The 24401-nt window shown below is 34.2% G+C and overlaps 1 protein-coding gene and 1 pseudogene across 1 annotated transcript; one reads left to right on the top strand and one right to left on the bottom strand.

Annotated features, from left to right (window-relative positions):
• The first annotated feature begins 2314 nt into the window (after positions 1-2314).
• Positions 2315-4573, top strand: LOC120186288 (annotated as a pseudogene).
• Positions 4574-4742: 169 nt separating this feature from the next.
• LOC120186287 (long-chain-alcohol oxidase FAO2-like) lies at positions 4743-10107 on the bottom strand. Its single transcript, XM_039190270.1, has 3 exons — positions 9795-10107; positions 9443-9718; positions 4743-6612 (listed from the first exon to the last, which is right to left on the bottom strand). Exons 1-3 carry the CDS (start codon positions 10005-10007, stop codon positions 4870-4872), a joined length of 2232 nt encoding a protein of 743 aa, XP_039046201.1. The 5' UTR covers positions 10008-10107; the 3' UTR covers positions 4743-4869.
• Positions 10108-24401: the final 14294 nt, after the last annotated feature.

Raw genomic sequence — 24401 nt, 5'->3', positions numbered from 1 at the left:
TGATAAAAAAATACTTTAAATATTTAAACAAAAATAATATACTTTAAATTTTTATTTGTAATATAAACCTTTAAAAACTATAAATTATTCTTTTTCATTAGAAATAACCCATCATATTATTAACAGAATTAACATAACAATAAATTTAACCTTCAACATTTATATTTTATCTTAATTCTAGAAAAAAAAATGATGGGGTTTTCCCCCTTCAAACAATCTAAACACCAAATACATCAAGATGCAGAATATGATTATAAAATATAATTCATTTTCTTCTGTTCAGAGTTGTAGCATAAAAGAACCGAGTATTTAATGAAATCATCAGCACGACCACCACTTACACATGGTTCCATAATTGCAACAATATCAGGTTTATGAAATCTCAACAATAACTTGAAGTAACGATTAAAGACAAGGTTAAGAATGCCTTGAGTATTTCAGAAAATAGCTTTAACCATGAAGACCGGAAGATAGAAGAGAAATAACCGTGGGATCAAGCCTAACGAGCCCCTTCCGACTCTCCTTCAAAAGCCGTGTTTCGTCTCCATTGCACCGAACCAGAAGTTTGTTGCTGCACCTCATTTGGAATAGCATCCCCAGGCTCTGAGCTAGTACCTGCTTTATTTAGTTCACTAGTCATAGCATTGACCCAATCTAATAGAACCTCAAATTATTTTAGTAGTATCATACAATATGTTGGTAATGTTAAATCCCACGTAGTATTGGAAATATTATTGGGAATGAGCATTTATGGTTTGGATTTCCCACTTCCTTGCTGAGCTAGTACCTGCTTTATTTAGTTCGCTAGTACCAGCTTTGTACAAAGGGGACAAGCTGATAATATCAGGAGTTACAGGAGTTATTTGGTTTAATTTAATTCCAGGGGTTACATGATATAATTTCGGGAGTTATAACACCTGAATAATGATGCAATGAACCTGGATTATTTCTGAGTCAGGTTCATCTAGACGTTTCAGCTGTTACAAAGAAGAGATTTAATCCTGGTTTTTTATGGACGATTTTAACTCTATTTCTAGCCTATAAATAGAGATTTATATTCAGCTTCTCAACTCACTCTCAACATTTCAGAATTCACTCTCCAAGTGTTTTCTAAAGTTCTCTCTGTGTTCTTTCTGATCAGAAGTGCAATACCATCAGCAATCCACTCCAGTTTTGGGAGTACGAAATTCGGATCGACCGTGTTAACCTCAGGGGACGGTCCGCCTACTGCAGCGATTACACACATCGGGGCGAATTCGTTTTTAAGGCAGTGGTTATACCACGGCACGGTTTACCAATATGTTCTTTTTCAATTACTGTTTATCTTTCCTGTCAGTGCTAACGGTGTGGTTTTGCAGTCTATTTTACCAACACAATAGATATCAAAACACAATTATTTTAATGAATTTTAATAATAACAAATTTAAAGACTAAAGAAGAAAAAACAATATACTTAATGAAACAAATCAAGCATTGACCTAATACTATAAAAGAAGCCAGTGAGGAATTTTAACTGTTGGTTTTCTTAAACAGGAGAGGACCAAACCATTTGACGGATGCTACTTTAAATCCTGATATGATCTAAAAAATCTTTAGGGACTAAATTAGGAAAAACAATATACTTTAAAGACCAAATCAAGGCTTAAGCCTAAAGAAAATAGCAGACGTCCTACTCTAAAGGAAAAGAAGAACCGAGTGATCTCAGTAGTAAAATAATTGTTGTTATTTTTTGATGTTTCATATTCGAGCACCAAGAATATCAGAGGTGTGAGTGTTCAATGTTAAATGGTTGAGGTTATCTTCGAAAATATTCTGCCTTGCCTGAGATTAATAAAAAAAAGAAACAGTAGCAGACGTCAACTATTGGGAGCAGACTAATCCAACACCATAGATGCTTATTGGGAAGACAAGATATGTTCTATGTAAAATACAAGAACAGGTGATATAAATAAATAAAAGAATTTGTATGTATTTATGGTGATATCCGTTGACATTCACATTCGTCCAAGTTTGTAGTTATCCCTACATCAGTGAAATTGTGCACATTAACAATCTATAACTATTCCAATTGCTAAGCTGGTCGATGAGTTTGAGAGAATTGTTTTTTTTCCAATAGAAAAATTATTCATTCAAATGTTCATTTTTTTTAATTAGATATTATATAATTTATTCATTTACTTATAATCATGATGGACTCAAGGGAGCAACAGGGTAGTAACCTTCTAAAAAAATTTAAATTATCATATATATATTTTTTTGATAATATATTTTTCCCCTTAAAATTTTATAAAGTTATATGTTCGTCCTACTTATAATTTAATGCTAATTTCTTTAAAATACTTGTTTTATCCCAATATTAGTATTTTATAGAGGATTCAGTATATAAAGTTGTATATATATAGAAGGCCACATGATCTTTCATAGGATCCAAAGGCTTTAATCCTATCCTTGCTTTCACCATGTCAAAGCTAGAAGAAGAAAGAGGGTCAGTAGAGGAGTATACTGAAGACGGAAGTGTGGATCTCAAGGGCAGGCCCGTGTTGAGATCAAACACTGGGAGATGGAAAGCTTGTTCTTTCATTGTTGGTAGGTGTATACGTATAGTACTATAAAACCTTGCTATATATGTCGTCGTCTTTGAATTCAATTCATTTCACAGAGCCATGAAAAATTAACGTGCATGGAGCAGTTAAACATAGTTTTTGCCTGTGAATTGATGGTTTAATTGAATATTGCAGGATACGAAGTGTTTGAGAGGATGGCATATTACGGTATAGCATCGAACCTGGTGCTGTATTTGACGAAAAAGCTCCACGAAGGAACGGTAACATCGGCAAACAACGTCAACAACTGGGTCGGAATAGTGTGGATGACCCCGATTTTAGGCGCTTACATTGCAGATGCTCATCTGGGTCGATACTGGACTTTTGTTATTGCATCAGCCATTTATGTCACCATAATACTACTACCTTCCCTGAAACAAAATACTCAGTTTCTTCGTTTTCTTGCTTGTGTATATTCACTCGAACAAATTTAGATGGATGATAATAAATTGTATTCCATACCGATGAAAATAAACAGGGAATATCGCTCCTAACGTTGGCAGTTTCCGTGCCTGCATTGAGGCCTCCATCATGTGGTAATTGGATCAAATAAGAAGACTGCAACAAAAGAGCCTCGCCTTTGCAGAAAGGCTTATTCTATTGTGCACTCTACATAATTGCAATAGGAACCGGTGGAACCAAGCCCAACATTTCCACCATGGGTACAGACCAGTTCGATGACTTCTGGCCCAAGGAAAGGGTTCAAAAGCTATCCTTTTTCAACCGGTGGATGTTCAGCATCTTCTTCGGCACCCTCTTCTCCAACACTTTCTTGATCTACATTCAAGACCATGCGGGTTGGGGCCTCGGTTATGGTCTGCCAACAGCTGGTCTAATGATCTCGATCTTGGTGTTCTTAGTGGGAACTCCGTATTACAGACACAAAATGTCTTTGGGTACTTTTACCAGGATTCTCCAAGTGCTTGTGGCTGCTGTGAGTAAGTGGAATGTTCCTGTTCCAAGTGACCCCTAAGAGCTACATGAACTCAGGTCGGAAGATTACTCAAAATCTAAGAAATTCAGAATTGATCACACCCTTCATTAAGGTTGATTTCTCTATTTCAACTTCTTAACTTTCCCTGCTTTACCAGAATAAATGACTTGGACTGACTAGCTATTGTTGCTTGACCGGCAGATTCCTCGACAAAGCTGCGGTAAAGAGCGGGTCAAACTCACCATGGATGCTGTGTCCAGTGACCCAAGTCGAAGAAACCAAGCGGATGGCAAAAATGATCCCACTTTTGATAGCAACTTTCATACCAAGCACCATGTTAGCTCAGGTGGCTACATTGTTTGTCAAGCAAGCAACCACTCTTGACCTTACGATGGGACCCCATTTCAAAATCCCTCCTGCTTGTCTCACCGCATTCGTTACCATCTTGATGTTGATCAGCATCACCATATATGATCGCTTGTTTGTCCCAACGGTGAGGCTTTACACCAAGAACCCCAGAGGAATTACATTGCTTCAAAGAATGGGAATTGGCCTTGTTCCGCAGATCACTGTTATGATAATTGCTTGCTTCGTTGAAAGGAAGAGGATCAGCGTTGCACGAGAGAATCATAAACTCGATAAAGACGACATAGTTCCCCTCAGTATTTTCATACTCCTACCCCAGTTTGCTTTGATGGGGGTCACCGATTCATTCGCAGAAGTTGCAAAGATAGAGTTTTTCTATGACCAACAACCGCCTGGGATTGAAAAGCCTTGGGACCTCCTATTTCACTACCAGCTTAGGAGTTGGACATTTCCTTGGCAGTTTTATTTTGACCGCGGTTTCTGATCTGACTGAGAGATATGGCCATAGAGGATGGATCTTGAACAACCTCAACATTTCTCGCATAGACTATTATTATGCCTTGTTGGCTTCCCTCGGTATCCTCAACTTCATCTTCTTCTTGATTGTGGCCAAATCTTTTGTTTATAATACAGAAGAGACTCGGTAAGGATTTGCAGGAAGCCATCGAAGCTTCACAAGACAAAGCTTCACCTAAAGATCCAGCCTTGGAAGCCGGACCAATCTGATAAAATCCCTTGTAATTTCCTGTCATATTCAATGATGTAAAATGCAAATTTCAGTGACTGATGTTAAATATTGCAGGGTTGACGTATATGAGCCGATGGAAACCATCACGTTAGGTTAAATTGCAAAAGCAAAAGTTTTATTGAGATTCCTTCTTGAGGTTCAATCCATACATATAGTTTTGTTACATGCGTTTGAATTACATCTTCATGTTTTTAAGAGTGATGATCAAAGGTTTCCATTTATGCCGCCATTAACAATTCCGCAATCTTCTTGGAAATGCAGTAGGAGGTGGATTGTATGGTGATCATGGGATTGACTCCTATTGCAGTTGGCAGGACACTAGCATCGCAAACGAACAAACCTTCGGCTTCCCAACTCTGACCATTCTCGTCAACTGCGCCTTCTTCCTCAGTCGCACCCATTCGACAACTTCCTATCTGATGTGCAGTAACATACATGTTCCAATATTCATCCTTGGAGCTAAGCCCGCCTACCACCGGAACGTCATCCAAAAACTCCTGCAAATTTTTCTCCGTAAGGCCTTTGCATGTGATTCGCTGCCCATCGCTTCGATGTGTTCCCACTTCCACTGCTCCGGCTGCGATCAGAATCCTTAAAACCTGTCTCAACCCTATCTTTAGGTTTTCTTTATCTACTTCATTCAACCGGTACTTGATCTTCCCTTCTTCCATTACTTGTCCTGAACCCTGGTCCCTGATCAGCGTGAAAAGCTGCGCCACTCTCGGATACCTTACCATTCTTTCCTTAAGCTCCCGTCCCGACACCCAGGGAAATAAGGCTGCAAACGAGGCCGGTCCCAGTGCCGGAGCTTGGACGATTGCATGGACATTGGATTCGGATTCTTCTGAAACAATCCTGTGGAATGAAGTTATGATTCCACCCTCGTAGCTTTTGCCTTTCATCCCTGAATCATCTTCTGGAAAGTATCCCCAACCGAATAGTGCTGGATGCAGATGAAGATTCCTGCCAATATGTGGGTTTTTTAACCCACTAGAGATCATCAAAGGTGGTGTAAATAGAGATCCACACGATGAAACTGTTGCTTTAGCCTCAATGTGTAGCTTCTTGGTCAAGTTTTTGTTCAAAGATGTGGCGATCACACCCAAGCATTTCTTCCTTCTCCTTGCATCGATGTTGTTGTTGTTCACCAATATGAACTTGTCAGCTTTGCATTCTGTGAGGATTACAGAACCATAACTCTGCGCATCAACCAACCATGTAGTATGAGTTCCTCTTTTGTCTCCCGTTCTACACCCAAGATTGCAAGAACCGCAGTAATGATCCTCCGGTGAATTTCTCGGAACTGCCTCCGCTTTCAACCCAAGTTGCTCACACCCTTTTCTAAGTACTTGATTTTGGAACCCTTCCTCCGTGCAATTTTCCGTAACGCCGAGCCTTTGGCACACGGCTTCCATCGCAAATTCATAATCGGAGCTGCCAAATAACGGAATTTTATGAACCATTGACCACTCCTTGAGGACATTCTTCGGTGTTTTGATCGATGCGGACCAATTAATGGCAGAGCCTCCTCCAACTGTTGAGCCAGCCATGATCATAAACTTGCCGTTCGTGGAAGTCAGAAATCCTCCGGATTCGTACAGCTCAGACATAGAGGGACCTTCTAGAGAAGTATAGTCTGCAGATGCAAAATAGTTCCCTTTCTCAATAACCACCACTTTCTGGCCTGAGCTTGCAAGAACCGCAGCAGCAACGCCTCCGCCGCAACCGGATCCGACTATCACGACATCGCATTTGATCTTGTAGACGTTGTTATCTGGATCTTCAGTGACTTGAAGGCCTTTATCAGTGAGAGATTGGACGAAGGTGGAATCATCTTCGTGCATTGTTTCTATAACACTCTTTTGAAGTGGTCGGCCTTGGGGAGATGATACCCTTTTCTGCCGCTTGTCCACGTTGTATCCTATTGCTTTCCATGCTGGGTTTTCCGATTTTTCATCGGTCTGCGACACACATGATTCCAAAACCAAACGTTGCTCATGCCCATGTCACATCAAATATCAATCACCATGTTTACCATTCCATGTAATCATGACCTTAGAAATCAAACCATATCTTAATTTCTTCAAATGGCGTCAGCCGTATATTTAAAACAAACTAGTATCAATCCCTTATTACAGAAAAAAAAAAGAACATCATCTTTTTGGGAAATGAAAATGATTGGCTGTAAGAATATTCAGATATAATCACAATATTTTATATCAAAGATACGAATTTAAAAAAATACAGTATTAAAAATTTTAAAAATAAAATTTAAAAAATTTAAAAAATATATAAGGGTAAAATACACGTTTATTATCTAAATTATTACTTTTTTATTTTGGTACCTAAACTTTATTTATTTTCAAAATTATACTTATCATTTAGTTTATGTTTCATTTTGGTGCCCCCATTGTAAAACACTTAACAAGCTATTGTATATGATATTTTTATGGGTAAATTACATCATTCATCACTCAATTATCATCTCACTCCTATTTTAGTTATTAAATTTGTAAAATTTTCAATTTAATTACTCAACTTTCAAATTGCTTTTGTTTTAATCACTCTAATTTACTTTATTAATATTTTTTAGGCATATTTTTTTATTTTTATTAATACATAATTAAAATACAAATTAAATTTAAAATTATACTCCAACCTAAAAATTATACCATAAACCCTAAATCACAAACTCATCTCCCCACTCTCACAGCCTGACTCTTATCGACCTCCCCAACCCCCTTCCTCTTTTATTTTAATCATATATTAACAAATTAATAATTAAAAGATTTAATGTCATAGAAAATATTAATAAAATAAGAGTAATTTGAAAGTTAAGTGATTAAATTTTAAAAAATAAATTTTAATGACCAAAATAGGAGTGAGAAGATAATTGAGTGATAAAATAATGTGATTTACCCATAATAAATGTCATTTCCGTCGAGATTTTAACGATGGGAACCAAAATGAAACCTAAATTAAATGTTAGGTATGTTATATAAAAAAAAATTTAGGTATCAAAATGAAACAAAAATAATAATTTAGATACTAAACATATAATTTATCCTAAATATAAATACTTAAAAAATATAAAAGTTAGAAAATTTTAAAATGTCCAAAGCTCAGTTATATTTTCAATTATTTGATAATGATGTTTAATCACCCTATTGTCATCGCCGGTGTTCGAACTCGTGACCTCTAGGAACAACAATGATTCCTTTAACCACTAAGATAAATTGGTCCGTGCCACATTTACAGTTAGCTTTGCTATAGAGGGGTATTTTGTGAACAAGTGTCTTTTCAGTTTTGGGCCCTTTTATAAGGCGTAAATCAATGATTTTTTTTGCTCGATACCCAAGCGGGTAAATTATTTAGGGTATTAGGCCTATTTATAAATTATTTTGGAAAATATGACATTTTCTACCGTTAACATTGAACTCGTCAAGTCGACGTGACGAGTTTCCTCAGATATTAATGTTTAATGGTCCCTGTGTTATGGGCCTCATGTGAATCATTATTTTATTTGGATTTTAATGGCTCATCACGTCGAGGCGACGATTTCTTTCAAAGTCAAAATTACTAGTTGTTTTTTAGTCGTTGGTCAACGAGCAACAACAGTCACATGGAACTTGTCACCTCAACGTGACGAGTTCTGCCGGATATTTCAGATTTCTAACTGTTTATAACTGTTGGAGGTAAGACTATAAATAAGGGTTTAAGGTTTTGGTTTTACACCAAACCCTAAATCCAAAAATAAAAATTTATATGTTATGTCAAAAATTCATACGTTCTGTCAAAAAATGGCAATATGAGAATATATATTGTGGCTGGATAACTCCCATGTTTCGTCGATCCAACGCATGTCGGACAATAATGAATGGAGTATTCGTAGTCGGGGGATGACAACCAGAGAGTCGCATCAACGGATGATGATGTATTTATATCAATTCAGTCTATTTTCCACTATAGTTTTTACGTGGTTTCAAGGTGTACCCTATGTTGGTCAAGGCTTTGATCGAACGTTGGCGGCCCGAGACACACGTTTCATTTCCCGAGTGGTGAATCGATAATTACTCTGGAAAACACGATGACCAAGGCCTATGACCCCGACGTACTCGACAAGCCCCGCGACATTATCATTCGACAACTCCTCGACATCGTCAAGAACATCGAAGATATAAATAAAATTTTGTTTTGATTTTCATGTAAAAATTTATTTATTGCATTAATAAATTAATTTGTTTTTAATTTTACTTGGCCGAACTCATCACGTCGAGGTGACGAATTCCTCTTTTTTAGTAAATATATATATATATATATATATATATTAAAAAAATTATTTTTTTATTAGACTAATTATCTCGGCGTGATAAGTTATTAAAACCCAATAAAATAATTTCCTAAAATAATTTATGAGTAGAACCAATACCCTAAATGATTTACCCTCATGGTATTGGGGGAAAACCCTAAATCAGCTGGATTCAAAAAGTCAATTTAATACCAAGTCAGGAACCGATTCACGTTAGCCATGCATTCCTTACACGGCAATACTGAAGTACTATCACTTTTCTACTGTGATAATAACTTATACGACGGATATGATTTAAGTCAACTTACACACTCATAATGTTTATCCACAAAAATTATACACATGGAAAATCAAATAAAAAATAAAATATTTTCAAATTAGAATTATATTAATATTATTAAAATATGTATAAAATTTTATGATTATGAAGTAGAGGAGGATAGGAGGAGAGATGGATAAGGAAGAAGCGAAAGAGATTTTACCATGGAGAAGAAGACGAACAAGCAGTAGGTTTTGATCAAAGCAAAAACAGCTCTTAGAGACAAAGGATGACGGCCATTCCCCGACCATTTCATCAGTATTTTTTCTCTCCTCTCCACCGTCAGCTCGGAAAGCTTGTGAATGAAGGGCCATTTCCGGTCACAGCAATCCCTCCCACAAAGCAACAATGTCCCCAATCTGAACGACACAACCGTCAGCACCAGTTTCACAAACGAGATCACCCTCGGCTCTACCCTCTTCACCAACACCTCCGCCACCTGTTAATTTAAAAAACATTCTATAAACTGCAAACAGAGATGAACAGAGAGATTGGGGGGCTTTTTTGAAAATTACCTCGTCGGGAATTGGGGGTTCAGCCCCAGAAGCTTTGTAGAAAGAAGCCTGGTCAGCGGGTGAATCAAGTGGGAGGGGAGGGATCAAAGCTTCACAGATGGCAGCAAGTGATTGGATCTGAGCTGAAGAGAAACCATGGGTGTACGGAGTTTTTCTCCTACCTCCCTTCAGCAGAGGATGGCCAGTGCAGATCTCAGCTTTTCCGGTTTCCATGTTGTGATTTTCTTTCTGAAGCTAATGGTCTTTTCGGGTTTGATTCTCCGCTGGGTTATGGTATGGGGGTAGCAAGTTGCTGGAATTTATAGAATAAACCAAAAGTTGGCCCATGTATCAATTTCTTGTTGGATCATAATCAATACAACTATACAGGGGTTGTCTTATATACCGCAAGGTTACGCCTCCTCGCTCGTCTTTATTTCTGTCCATTATTTCCGAGTGTAATAATTATTCGATATAATCATTATATTTTTTACGTTAATTAATTAAATCATTAAAATTTAATAATTTCGATTATCTGAATCATTAAAAATATTGATTAATAATTACAGTTACGATTAATGAATTTTAATAAGTGGTTAATCATAAGTTAAATGTTAATAAATCATAATTAATTATATTTTTTTTAAAATTAAAAATAAAATCAAAATAGTTTTTTCTATTTTTTTAGTTGTCATGTTTGTCTTATATAGGAACACTTTAAATTAAACATAAATGGAAGAAATACACTATTTTAAATTACAAAATATAAATTTACACATAAAATTTTAAACTATAAAAAATGAATATACCTCATAATATATATATTTCTATAAAATAAAATGTATTTACAAATAAATAAGATTTTTACAAATATATGTGTTTCTATTGTCGTAAATTTTGTGAAATTTTAAAAACTTTAAGTTGTGATATGTTTGGAAAAAATTATAAAAGATTGACCGTAGGTTGCCGTATAGCCGAACCGTTTCTTAATGGTTCTATTATGGTTAACAAAATTTAATAACCGTTATAATTATTAACCGACTACTTAGACAAAACGATACGATTAATCAATTATTGAATAAAACTTTAATGAGTTCATCTCAAAATTGATATACAGTTGAATTGAATATAAAATTAAATAAAAGTAGTGAGATTTTTAAATGAGCAGAATAATTTTAGATTTTAAATGAAAATTTAATGAGTTCATCTCAAAATTAATATACAATTAAATTAAATATAATTATAAAATATTAAATTTTATCGTAAAATTTAATTTTTAATATATATATTTATTGTAGTTAAATTTTCACTATTTTGTAATTAAAAAACAAAAAAATGGAAAAAAGTAAATGGAAAATATATACATAATTAATAATAATAATAATATATGTATAATTATCTCTATGTTTATTTTAAATAGATAATTATCTTTGTATTTAAATAAAATAATAGTATCTTTTTCGTTAAACCTTAGAGAAATAAATGAGTTTTTCCAAAACTAGAGGGATACATGAAATTTCCATCAAGCTTAAAGTTTATATACTTTTTCTAAAATAATATTTTTTTTATAGAAAACAACTAATTTTATTAAAGATAGGAAATACACAGAATTACAATGAAGATTTACAAGCATAACCGTAATCATAAACTAAATTATAATTTAGACATTTTCTTATAATCATTGACACAAAAACTAGTCACATAAATCACACAAGGACAAAAAAAAGAAGAAGAAAATCTAAGCAATGTTCGAACAAAATAAAGATACGAACAAATTTGGCTGTAGCGGCAAACGAACCACAAAAGGAGATGAAGCTACTGAAGACCACCGACAAATCACAAATCGAAGTTAAGTGACGTGAGAAAACTATCCATAAATGCAAAACGTGTATCCAAAGCAGAGAATATCATCATGATAACAAATAAGCGTCATCTTGATCAGTCGTGACGATGTCAATTCCAACCCTTAGGGAAAAAAATGAAAACAACGGCAAAAAAAAAAATTGTAAGCTATCAAAAATAAGAAATATGTCCTACAAAGACAGAGGTAAATGTGCTATAAAAGCATAAAACATGTCACAAAAACATAAGTATTTTTATTAAAAAAAGAAAAAAAAAAGACAGCTAGCGGGCGGAAACCAACATCAAAACGAGTTTAATTGATATCGTATTTACAATTTAGCCCCTAAAATCATAACTTAAATAATTAATTATTTGAAAATCGAATTAGGTTAAAATATTATCAATATCATTTCCAATCAATTAATGAAACATTATCGAACTAATACCAGATAGGATTAAAGGTGTTACATTCAAATTATAAAACACGTAAATGTTGGACCTTTGTATATTTAATAAACCAAAAGTCAATCTCAGAGGGATTTGTGTGATTGAGCATTGCATGTGCCACTAGGATGTTTAATAAATACATCATATATTAGAATTTAACAAAGTAACACAAATTTTATAAAAAGGAACAACATGTTTCCCCACTCTGCTTCCAAACTGAAGTTAGAAAGGGTGGGGGGAAGAGTAAAATTTGTTTTCATGTCCATCAAATTTCCCCATCATCATAGATAAATGTTTGGTGAAGCTTAGCGTGAGAAATCTTAAGTTTCTTTAAATTTCATTAAGTTTTCACTAAATCAAGCCTAATTCTTTTACTTTCCAAGTGATTACCCATTATTTTGTGCCATTCGTTTTAAGTTCAAAGGTTTGGCAAGATTAACCCTAAACTCTAAATTAAATTTAAAGGATACACGTCAATTCAAAGTCTTGATTTTTTATTATAGTGTATCGATTTGTATTTATTTTGTGTTTACGTAATTTTGGAAGGGCGATAAATGGAAACCTACAAAACAAGGGAAAAATTAAAATTATTTGAATAATTTGTTAACGTGAGAAATATCGTCGGTTTAGATTAGTTGAATGTAATTGAAATCAAATTTAAATTTATATGTATGTAGATAATTATGAACTAATAGTAAATTTAGGTGAATGCCATAATATATATATATATATATGCAAACTCATACTTAATATCAACTACACGTCTAATCTAAACTGAAGATAATATTCGAATGGACAAATAATGCATGTATAATTATACATATATGTGTTGTTATTTTCTTGATTGATTTTTTATTTTATTTTTTAGTTTTTGAATGATCAATAATATTATCAGAAAGATACAATATGGATAAGTTACACGTGATTTACATTTGGGGTTGTAATAGTCTCTATGTATTGGTTCATCAAGAAACAAACATATAACTTTTTTTTTAGTATAGAAAGATACAATATGGATAAGTACACATGGTTTACATTTGTGGTTGTAATAATCTCTATGTATTGTTTCATCAAGAAATAAACGTATAACTTTGTTTTAATATATATAAATGATATTGACTTGTAGTTGTCAAAATTAAAAAAAAAATCAGTATTAATAAAATAAGTGAAAAATTAATGTATTGATCCTGTACAAGTTTAATTTATGTATCATCAATTCTAAATAAAAAAAAATTATGTATAATCAATTATGCTATATTGTTAAAAAAATTAAAAATAGTTTTAAATTTTCATGAAAATTTTAAAACTTTATGATATTATGTTATCATATAATTTATCAAGGATGTATATAATTATATACTACCAATTTATATATATTATATATAATACATCGAAGCATGATTTTCAATCCCTTTATGTGGTTATTGTTGATTCCCGATGCATTAGGTCAACAAGAAAAAAGACATAACATTAAAAATTAAATAAAATCATAATTTTAATGTGTTCTATATATATTACTAGGTAATAGTCACATTTTTCTAATTATTAAATGATATTCATATTTTTCTTATATAAAGTTTAAACCATATATTTTTCTTTAATTATAAAACAAATAGATAATAATTTATTATTATTTCATTAATTATCATCATTAAATAGACTTGTTAGTTAAAATGACACGAAGCATTTAAGCTGTTGAACAAAATTCTTAGCATAAGAAATCATAAATTTGCCCTAGCTCGTAGGCCAGTGGCACCTCTTAACAAGCATATATAAACATAAACGAACGTATTGCAAATTGTCTCGTTTATCATATACATGTATTCAAGAATGGATTACTCAAATAGTACTCGTGCTAATAAGGCGATATAAGGGGTTGTATACAGAACTCATGCCACTAAAATTTATATTAATGTGGCATTTAGTTCGCTGGAATCTCTTGGAATTAGGGGAATTGAAATTCAATTCCATCACTTTCCCATGTTTGATTCAAGTTTTCAAAGGGGGAATTGGAATCCAATTCCATCAAGGGAGGGAAAGTAAATTACATCCATAACATGATGGAATTGGAATCCTTTGGAGGAGAGAATGTGAAATTTGACCATACTACCCTAATCAATCTTTTGGTATTCGGGTTGGATTTTTTTTTAAAAAAAATTCGGGATCGGTAGGATTTTTTTAAAAAAATTTGGGTTCGGGTCGGGGTTTTTTTAAGTTTGATATTCGAGTCGGGTTTTTTTAAGTGTGATATTTGGGTCGTGTTTTTTTAAGTGTGATATTCGGGTTGGGTCAGTTTTTTTAAAGTGTGATATTTGGGTTGAGTTCGATTTTAGGGTGAAAAATACCCGACCCGACCCGAAAAAACCCAACCCAACCCGACCCATGGCCATCCCTTGTTCTCTTGTTCAGGTCGGGTAGAGGTTCCCTTGTTCTCAGGTCGGGTGGACCAAAAACCCAACCCATGGCCATCCCTAATTGGGATGATTTTAACTTGTGATGTTTATTAGTATGATTTTATAATTTATTGAAATGAATAATCAATCAATAAAATGAAAATTTAATATTTTTAAATTTTATAATATATTGCTACATGTAAGTTATAAAACAAACTAAAATTAAGCAATTCTATCATTTTACATTATTGAAATCAAATTCATCTGGCATATCTGCGAACCAAACATAATATGAAATTGGATTCCAATTCAATTTCCTGCCAACCAAATAGGTTTCAAATTCAGATTCCAATTCCTTCACAGATTCCAATTCACTCAGAAACATTTCAGCGAACCAAACGCCACCTAAGAGTCATATGTAGTACAGATGCCACTAAAGTGATATAATATCATGTTAGTACATGTGCCACTAAGACGATATAATATATTAACTAGGGGTGAGCAAAACTTGACTCAACTCGAAAAAATGAAAAAAAAAATATATTCAATTTCGAGTTATTCGAGTCAACTCGAATTATAAATTCGTTTTTCGAGTTCGAGTTGAGTTGAAATTTTGGAATTTCAAGTTACTTGAAAAACCAAAAATTTGAATAAGTATTTTGACAGTTTTATGATTTAGTCCCTAATTCATTATTCTTTCAATCCCTCCTTCATTTTAAGTCCATTTTTACCAAATTTTAACCACATGCTCATAAATCATCATAGAATACATATGTACTTTCAATTCCTCTTTGTGATAATTATTTTTTTATTTTTCAATTTTGTCATTAATTTTTCATAATTTCTTTTTTTCTTCAATTCATCATTTTTTTACCAAATATGAACCACATGCTCGTATACCATAATAGAATACCTATGTAACTTCAATTCCTCTTTTTTGACAATAATTTTTTTATTTTTCAATTTAGGCCCTCATTTTTTCATAATTTCCTTATTTATTCAATTCATCATTTATTTTAAGTATGTTTTTTTTACCAAATCTGAATCACATGCTCATATACCACAATAGAATATCTATGTAACTTCAATTCCTCTTTTTTACAATAATTTTTTTATTTTTCAATTTAGGCCCTCAATTTTTCATAATTTCCTTATTTCTTCAATTCATCATTTATTGTAAGTACGCTTTTTTTTCAAATATGAACCACATGCTCATATACCACAATAGAATATTATGTAACTTCAATTTCTACTTTTTTACTAAAAATGTTCTCTCTCTTTTTTATTTAGTCCCTTAACTTTGCATTTTACTCAATGTTGTCTTTTGACTACAATTCCTTTATACTCTCATCGATATTTTACCCTCAAAATGCTTTCTTTGAAATATAATATTATGAATATATTTTATAATTTTAGATTGTATTTATGTATTAAATAATATTATAATGTGAAAAGAATATTATATATATAGTTAAAAAAAAGTCGAAAGATTGAAACAAATCCTTGACATAATACTATAAATAATTATAATAAAATTATTATAGAAACTTTAAATAACTCAACTCGAGAAAATTTTAAGTTAAGTTCAAATTGTAAAATATTACTCGTCAACTCGAATAACTCGAATTTTTTAACTCGACTCGATCGAATGTTTACCCCTAATATCAACCATGATGATTTAATATTTGGAAGCCACTAAGGCGAATAATATCGGATTAGTACCCGCTCCACTATGGCGATGTAATAAGAATTGTTATCAGACTTCTCTTTACCGTATCATCACTAAGGCCTATCACGAAGCAGACATTTTCATCAAACACATTAGCATATACATTAAAATTGAGCCCCATCAACAAGTAATACTACTAAGGCCCAGTAATCAAGCACCATTATTAAGGCCCACAGCATCTATTCATAATTTTTTCGTCACTGATAATATATACACAGTCTATTTATTCGAATCCAAAACCTCTATAAAGAATGACAAATTTCCTTAACCATTAAAGTTGCTGGATAAGTTCAATTATAGAATCCTTTAAATAAAAGAAAATGAATACTTATATGAGTAATTTTGGTTGCCACACGGTTGATTCAAATATTTTATAAAATGTTTATGATAGTTATCTTAATAGTTATGCAGAGGGAGTTACACTAACTTATATTGATAGCCAAAATGAAGCAATTATTCACAATAATTGTAATTAGAAAAACACGCATAAAAAAATACTGTGGAAGAAGAGAAATGGGGACTCGACATGGACTACCATTTCCGGAAACCGAATCACCCTTCCGTACAGAAGACACGATTCCATGTGCCGAGCCAATACCATCTCAACACCCAGTAGCAGGCATGCATCGTCCGTTAAATGTCGATTTCATGGTGCATTTTCTGAGACAGTAAGTCGGCTGCTGCGGCGCTTCACTAACTGGCTTACCTTCTTCGTCCCGCAGGTTTTCCTGTCGGCTAACGCTTTTCGTTTTTCACTGTTACCAACGCTGATTGTTCATGGATGGAACCTTTAAAAACACATGTTTAAGTATAACCCAACTCCTTCGTGTCCGATGAGAAAAAAGAAAGCTTTTGTTAATACATTTCGATCGAACACTAAAATTTTGCACATGAACTACTATCAAGGATTTATATTTTCTTTTGTTTCTTTGATTTCTTTTGCATATTTGTTTACTTGAGCATAAATTTTTCATAAGGCAAAAGAAAACTTTTGAAGTTAGGTTGGTCAGAGGCTCAGAAGCCTTGACAACAAACTTCAAGGGAAAGTGCCCATGGAGTTTGGAAATCTGGAGTTTGTGAATGAAATCAATCTGGAAAACAACAATCTTAGTGGAAGAGTTCCTTTTTCTGCTAAAGTTGGTGAAAAGTTAGGTTTAAAACGCAATTAAGAACTCTGTGCTGATGAGAAATGGAACCATTGGAAAAACCTGGGGGAATTGAAGAAATGTCTCAAACCAGACATTTCCAAGCCTGTCTTCTTCATGGAAACTTCTCATTCTCGGATGTAATCATTATCATTTTCTTGTTTTATTCCTATTTTGGGTTCTTCTCATACTTTATGTTTGATTATTGTCATCAAAATGCATGGGAGAAAAAAGAGAATACTAGTCATAGATAATACAGAAACAAGTTAATACTGACTTGAATCAATGGAAAATTTTGGGAGTTCAGTAGTGTTTCAGTGGGTACAATCATGTAATTACCTTGTTTTTCTTTTCTGCTTTACCGAATGAATCAATGACAAGTAGATATCTTATTGATTTTGCTGCTAATCTATTTTTGCAGAACAAGAAAAAAAAAACAATGTTCTTGTTTTTTCCTGCAATGTTTTGGGCTAGGATTAGATAGTAAAGCTAACTAGATTGTAGCTGAAGCCATTAAAGACATTTGATTCATGAATTGATGCATCTTTCGACCCAAAAAGCTGCAGTTCTATAGCATTAATCATGAATCAGGGATTCATGAAGAAGGTTCAGACAACAGAAATGGATAAAAACAATGCAGTTGCAACTCAGGTCCAAAATTAAAGAAAAACAGCTGGAGTGCATTGCAGTTGATGTGGACGTGAACAATTCATTCATTATCATCAATATGTACAAACCAAGAACAAAAAAGAGAGAAAACAATCAATTCATTTGTTTAACAATGATCTTTCCTTCTTTCTTTTTACCTTGATTGTTGTCAAATAATAGCAGTCGATGGCTGCTTGAATTTCAAAAGTGGGGTGTTGCCTTAAATTTCAAAGTTAGGCAGTTCACATTTTTGAATTTAAGCAAGGGTTAATTATTTTTAGTCATTAGACTTTAAAGTATTTTTAAAAATTAGTCCCTAAGTTTCAACTATAAATATCCTAATTCATTTAGCTTCAAAATCATCTCAAAATCCCAAAATCAATTTCTTTCTCCTAATACTAAAGAATTTAGAGAGTTCTCTTGTGAGTAGTGAGTGTTTTGTAAACACCTGTAAATTTTCTCTCTTTAGTAAAAGATATGCAGCAGTCCGGAGACATAAGCAAAAATTAGCTAAACTCCGTTATCAATTTCAGGTATTATTTTTTCACTTTTATTTCGCATTCTCACTAATCTGGTTATAGAGAAATTACTTGTACTGAGTTTATTTTTCCCAACAACTGGTATCAGAGCTTTTAGTTGTGAATTTTGTCAATTTTTTTGCGAGGTTACTATTCATTGCTATTCACATGAATAGTAAATTTCGTGAATAGCAAAAATTTTGTCAACAATACGAGTTTATCGACGAAGGTGTTAGAATACACGATGGTTCGCTCAAATTGTCAGAAACGATCCAAAGAAGCCAGATTCGAGTGGGAGCGATGGCTGCAGACGAAGGGAAGGTGAAAATTGAAAAGTTCGATGGTGCGGACTTTGGCTTTTGGAAGATGCAGATTGAAGATTTTCTGTACCAGAAAAATTTATATCAACCTCTCTCAAGAAAACAACCAGATGGCATGAAGAATGAAGACTGGCTCTTCTCAACAGACAAGCCCTCGGAGTTATCCGACTGACGTTATCCCGCAATGTTGCTTTCAACATAGCAAAGGAAAAGACCACGGCGGGTCTTATGGCGGCTCTCTCCAGTATGTATGAGAAGCCATCGGCCTCAAACAAAGTTCATTTGATGAGACGATTATTCAATTTGCGGATGACGGAAGGGGCATCAGTGGCTCAACACCTAAATGAACTCAATACAATCGCAACCCAATTGATTTCAGTGGAAATTGAATTCGATGATGAAGTTTGAGCTTTAATTCTCTTATCATCTCTACCAGACAGTTGGAATGCTACTGTTACAGCAGTCAGCAGCTTGTCGGGAAACAACAAATTAAAATTCGACGATGTTCGGGATCTGGTATTGAGTGAAGAAATTCGACGGAGAGAATCAGATGAAGCATCAACCTCCTCAGCCAGGACATGGATTTTAGAGGGAAAACTTCATAAAGAAATTCAAATCGTGGCAGATCGAAATCCAGAAGGAGCAAATCAAAAACAGGAAAGAAAGAATTTACCTGTTATAATTGTAGCAAGAAGGGTCACTTTAAAAGAGATTTTCGATCACAGAAGAAAAATATCGGCGCACAAGAATTTGCCAACGTGATAGAGGAGACAAGTGATGCCATGATTCTAAGCGTCAACAGTCCGATTGAATAATGGATCTTGGATTCAGGTGCATCTTTTCACTCCACCTCATGCTGAGAAATCATGGAGAACTATGTCAGTTGTGATTTTGGGAAGGTTCATCTAGTTGATGATGAAACCTTGAAGATCGTCGGAAGAGGAGACATCCGACTAAAGTTGCCAAACAAGACCACCTGGAAGCTGACAGAAGTGAGACATATTCCTGGCCTCAAAAGAAATTTGATTTCTGTAGGACAGCTTGATGGAGAAGGTTATAGTACAACCTTTTCAGGCTGTGAATGGAAGATTACCAAAGGAGCACTCGTCATTGCTCGTGGTAAGAAGACTGGTACTCTCTATGTAACCTAAAATTTAGAGAATATCATTGCTGCAGCAGATGTTGATGGAAAATCAAACATATGACACCAAAAGCTTGGTCATATGAGCGAGAAAGGGATGAAGACACTTTTGTCAAAAGGGAAGCTGTCGGATCTAAAGAATGTAGATGTCGGACTATGTGAGGCTTGCATCTTTGGCAAACAAAATAAAGTTAGTTTTGCAAAGATTGGCAAGACACCCAAGGCAGAAAAGTTAGAGTTGGTTCATACTGATGTATGGGGACCATCTCCAGTTTCATCTCTTGCAGGCTCATTATATTATTTCACCTTCATCGATGATTCTACAAGGAAGGTATGGGTTTATTTTCTGAAGAAAAAATCAGAAGTCTTTGATACCTTCAGAAAATGGAAGGCCATGGTGGAAAATGAGACTGGTCTAAAAGTCCAGCGGTTGAGGTTTGACAATGGAAGAGAGTACATAAATCGTAGATTCAGAGAATTCTGTGCAAACAATGGGATCAAGATGGAGACAACAGTTTCCATGACACCGCAACAGAATGACGTAGCAGAGCGCATGAACATAACTCTAAATGAACGTGCCAGAAGCATGAGGATACATGACGGCTTGCCCAAAATTCTATGGGCTGAAGCTATCAACACTGCAGCTTACCTGATCAACCGTGGGCCATCAGTTCCCTTGGATGGTGGAATGCCAGAGGAAGCTTGGAGAAAGAAAGAAATAAACCTTTCACACTTAAGAGTGTTCGGTTGTATTTCTTATGTACACATAAACTCTGCTGAATGAAGTAAACTTGATGCCAAGTCCAACAAATGTGTCTTTGTTGGTTATGGTGGTGATGAGTTCGGTTACCGATTTTGGGACTATGAAAATCGGAAGATTATCAGAAGCAAAGATGTCATTTTCAATGAGAATGTGATGTACAAAGACATATCAACCATAGAATCAAGTAGCTCAAACACCGAAGCTGAAACAAATGATTTTGCTAAATTTGAGAAGATTTCTAGAAATGATGTTCAGATCAGTCCTGAAGTAGTTCAAGAAGAACCAGGCACACCGGAACTAAGACGCTCCTCCAGAATTCCTAAACCAACCCAGCGGTATTCTCCTTCTTTGCACTACTTGTTGCTGACTGACAATAGTGAACCATAGTGTTATGATGAAGCAATGCAAGTGGAGGATTCAGTCAAGTGTGAGTCTTCCATGAAAGATGAGATGGACTCGCTTATGTCAAATTAGACATGGGAATTAGCTGAATTACCAACAGGCAAGAAAGCGCTTCATAACAAGTGGATTTATAGGATCAAAGAAGAGCACGATGGGAGCAAACACTATAAAGCAAGATTGGTTGTCAAAGGCTTTCAGCAAAAAGAAGGTATTGACTACAATGAAATTTTCTCTCTAGTTGTAAAACTGTCTACAATCAGACTGGTGTTGAAAATTGTAGCTGCAGAGAATTTACATCTTGAGCAATTAGATGTAAAGACAGCTTTCCTTCATGGTGATTTGGAGGAATAAATCTATATGAGGCAGCCAGAAGGCTTCATAGAGGCAGGAAACAAAAACCTGGTATGCAGGTTGAAGAAGAGCTTGTATGGTTTAAAACAAGCCCCTAGACAGTGGTACAAGAAGTTCGATAGCTTCATGAGTAGTAGTGGTTTTACCAGATGCCAAGCATATCATTGTTGTTATATCAAGAGGTTCGACAATAGCTTCATTATTTTATTGTTGTACGTTGATGACATGCCTGTTGCAGGCTCAGACATGCAAGAGATTATAAACTTAAAGCAAAAATTGTCGAAGCAGTTTCTATGAAGGATCTGGGCGCTGCAAAGCAGATTCTTGGGATGAGGATAAAGAGAGACACAAAGTCAGGGACTTTGATGTTATCACAGACTGAGTACATCAACAAAGTACTCTTCAGGTTCAACATGCAAAATGCTAAACCAGTAAGTACACCTTTAGCTGTTCATTTCAGGCTCTCCAAAGAACAGTCACCAAAGACGGAGGAAGAACGTGCACACATGGTGAAGGTGTCGTATGCCTCAGCAATTAGAAGTCTGATGTATGTCATGGTTTGTACCAGACCAGATATTGCTCATGCAGTGGGAGCTGTTAGCAGGTACATGAATAATCCAAGCAAGGTACACTGGGAAGCTGTCAAATGGATTCTCAGATATCTGCGAGGTACTACAAACAAAGCACTTTGTTTCAAAAGTGGAGATACGATACTGACAGGCTATGTAGATGCTGACTTAGTCAGAAATATTGACATCAGAAGGAGCACTACATGATATGTCTATACTCTAGGAGGTACTGCAGTGAGTTGGGTTTCTCAACTACAGAAGATAGTTGCTCTCTCCACAACTGAAGTAGAATATGTCGCTGTTACGGAAGCCAGCAGGTTTGGCTCCAAAGTTTCTTGGAAGAGTTAGGCAAGAAACAAGAGAACAATGTCTTGTACTGCGATAGTCAAAGTGTTATACATCTAGCAAAGAATCCGTCTTTTCATTCCAAAACGAAGCACATACAATTGAGATATCATTTTATCCGGTCTCTTCTGGAAGATGGGATTTTTAAACTTGAAAAGATTAGTGGAGCTCAAAATCCGGCAGACATGTTGACAAAAACGGTGACTATAGAAAAACTGAAGTTGTGTTCAACTTCAGTTGGCATGCTAGAATAACAAGACTAGAAATGATGTTGAATTGATCAAGGTGTGAAGACAGATTAAAATCAGTCTTAAAGTGAGAGATTGCTGGTCAAATAATAGCAGCTGGTGGCTGCTTGAATTTCAAAGGTGGGGGGCTGCCTTAAATTTCAAAGTTAGGCAGCCCATATTTTTGAATTTAAGCAAGGGTTAATTTTTTTTATTCATTAAACTTTAGGGTATTTTCAAAGATTAGTCTCTAAGTTTCAAATATAAATATCATAGTTCATTTAGCTTCAAAATCATCCCAAAATCCCAAAATCAATTTCTTTCTCCTAATACTAAAGAGTTTAGAGAGTTCTCTTGTGAGTAGTGAGTGTTTGTACACACCTGTAAATTTTCTCTCTTTAGTAAAAGATCTGTAGCAGTCCGGAGACGTAGAAAAATTGACTGAACTCCATTATCAATTTCAGGTATTATTTTTTCGCTTTTATTTCACATTCTCACTGATCTAGTTTATTTTTCCCCACAACTTGTTAGATGTATATTCAGGCCTAAGTCTATAACAATGGAAACCCAGAATATACTTTAATATGTTTTCTTTAACTTGGTGCTTTAATTTGTGATTATAGGGGTAGTTGAGATTACCCTCTTTACAGATGAGGCATGCCATCCTATATGGGCCACATGCAATTATATCTGTAGGGAAACCTACCCTCTTTTTTCATCATCATCAAAGTTGAAAGGACATTCTGTCATTATTAGTTCCGAAATAAAACCACAAATCCATAAAAAAATATTGGGAGTTTTGAATGATTCTTTTGGTGCTTTTTGTTTTTTCAACTTTCTTGATCACTAACTTTTGTGCGTCTCATTTTTGGCAAAGGTACTTTCTATGTTTGTTTTTTGGTATATAAAGTCTTATTCTTTCATAATTAGTGTGTTACCTTCTCAAAAATATAATCTTTAAAGTTTTAACTGTTATGGTCATGGGAAGATGCCATTTCCAGGGGTAGGATTGCGTATAGTAAGCTTCTACACAAGAATTACCAGCTTTCAAAGCCTCGGGTGCACTTTGTTTCTTAAACATCCTTTTATATACATTAAGCGATGTCTGTGTGTATTAGTCGTGATCGTTTTATTACTTTTCGATAAATTATGTGACTGTTTTGTTACTTTTAAAATTTTAATAGTGAAAAGAAACACTTGGTCATACTTCAGTGACCCTTTTATGTAGTTTAGCCTATATTTAATTCACAATGAGTTAACTGCATCGTATGACCCCAGACTATGACCCTCATTTCAAATTGATCCTTAAACTCTTAAAAATTTCAATTTCATCCCCAAACTATGTATCTCACTTTAAATTAATCCTTAAACTTTTAAACATTCTAATTCATCCCAAAATTATGAATCTCATTTCAAATTGGTCTCTAAACTTTTAGATCTTCGAATTTCATCGCCAAATTCATCCAAATATGTAATCCATTTCAACCATGGTTTAACCTAATTTTTATTTTTCTCAAACATATAATGATATAACTTGGCCTAATGTTTTATTAACAAGGGATGTGATTAGTATATACATATAATTTAGGATAAAATTGAAATATTCAGAAAGTTTGAGAACCAATTTGGAATGAAGATCATAGTTAGGGATGGAAATGAAATGTTCAAAAATTTAAGGACTAATTTAGAATGATAAGAATAATTTAGGGATAAAATTAGAATATTTGAAAGTTTAGATACTTATTTAAGAGGAGGGTCATAGATTAGAGATATGATTCACTTAACTCT

Source organism: Hibiscus syriacus, unplaced genomic scaffold (assembly GCF_006381635.1).
Source record: "Hibiscus syriacus cultivar Baekdansim isolate YM2019G1 unplaced genomic scaffold, ASM638163v2 tig00113337_pilon, whole genome shotgun sequence".
Taxonomy (NCBI): Eukaryota; Viridiplantae; Streptophyta; class Magnoliopsida; order Malvales; family Malvaceae; genus Hibiscus; species Hibiscus syriacus.
This window is presented reverse-complemented; position numbering and strand designations above follow the sequence as displayed.

Bases quoted from the DNA above. Each gene is read 5' to 3' on its own strand.
- LOC120186287 (XM_039190270.1), bottom strand. From the start codon at position 10,007: ATGGAAACCGGAAAAGCTGAGATCTGCACTGGCCATCCTCTGCTGAAG. The intron at 9,719-9,794 runs GTAATTTTCAAA...TTAAATTAACAG, and splicing joins AACCCCCAATTCCCGACGAG to GTGGCGGAGGTGTTGGTGAA. The intron at 6,613-9,442 runs GTAAAATCTCTT...TGTGTGTCGCAG, and splicing joins TGTTCGTCTTCTTCTCCATG to ACCGATGAAAAATCGGAAAA.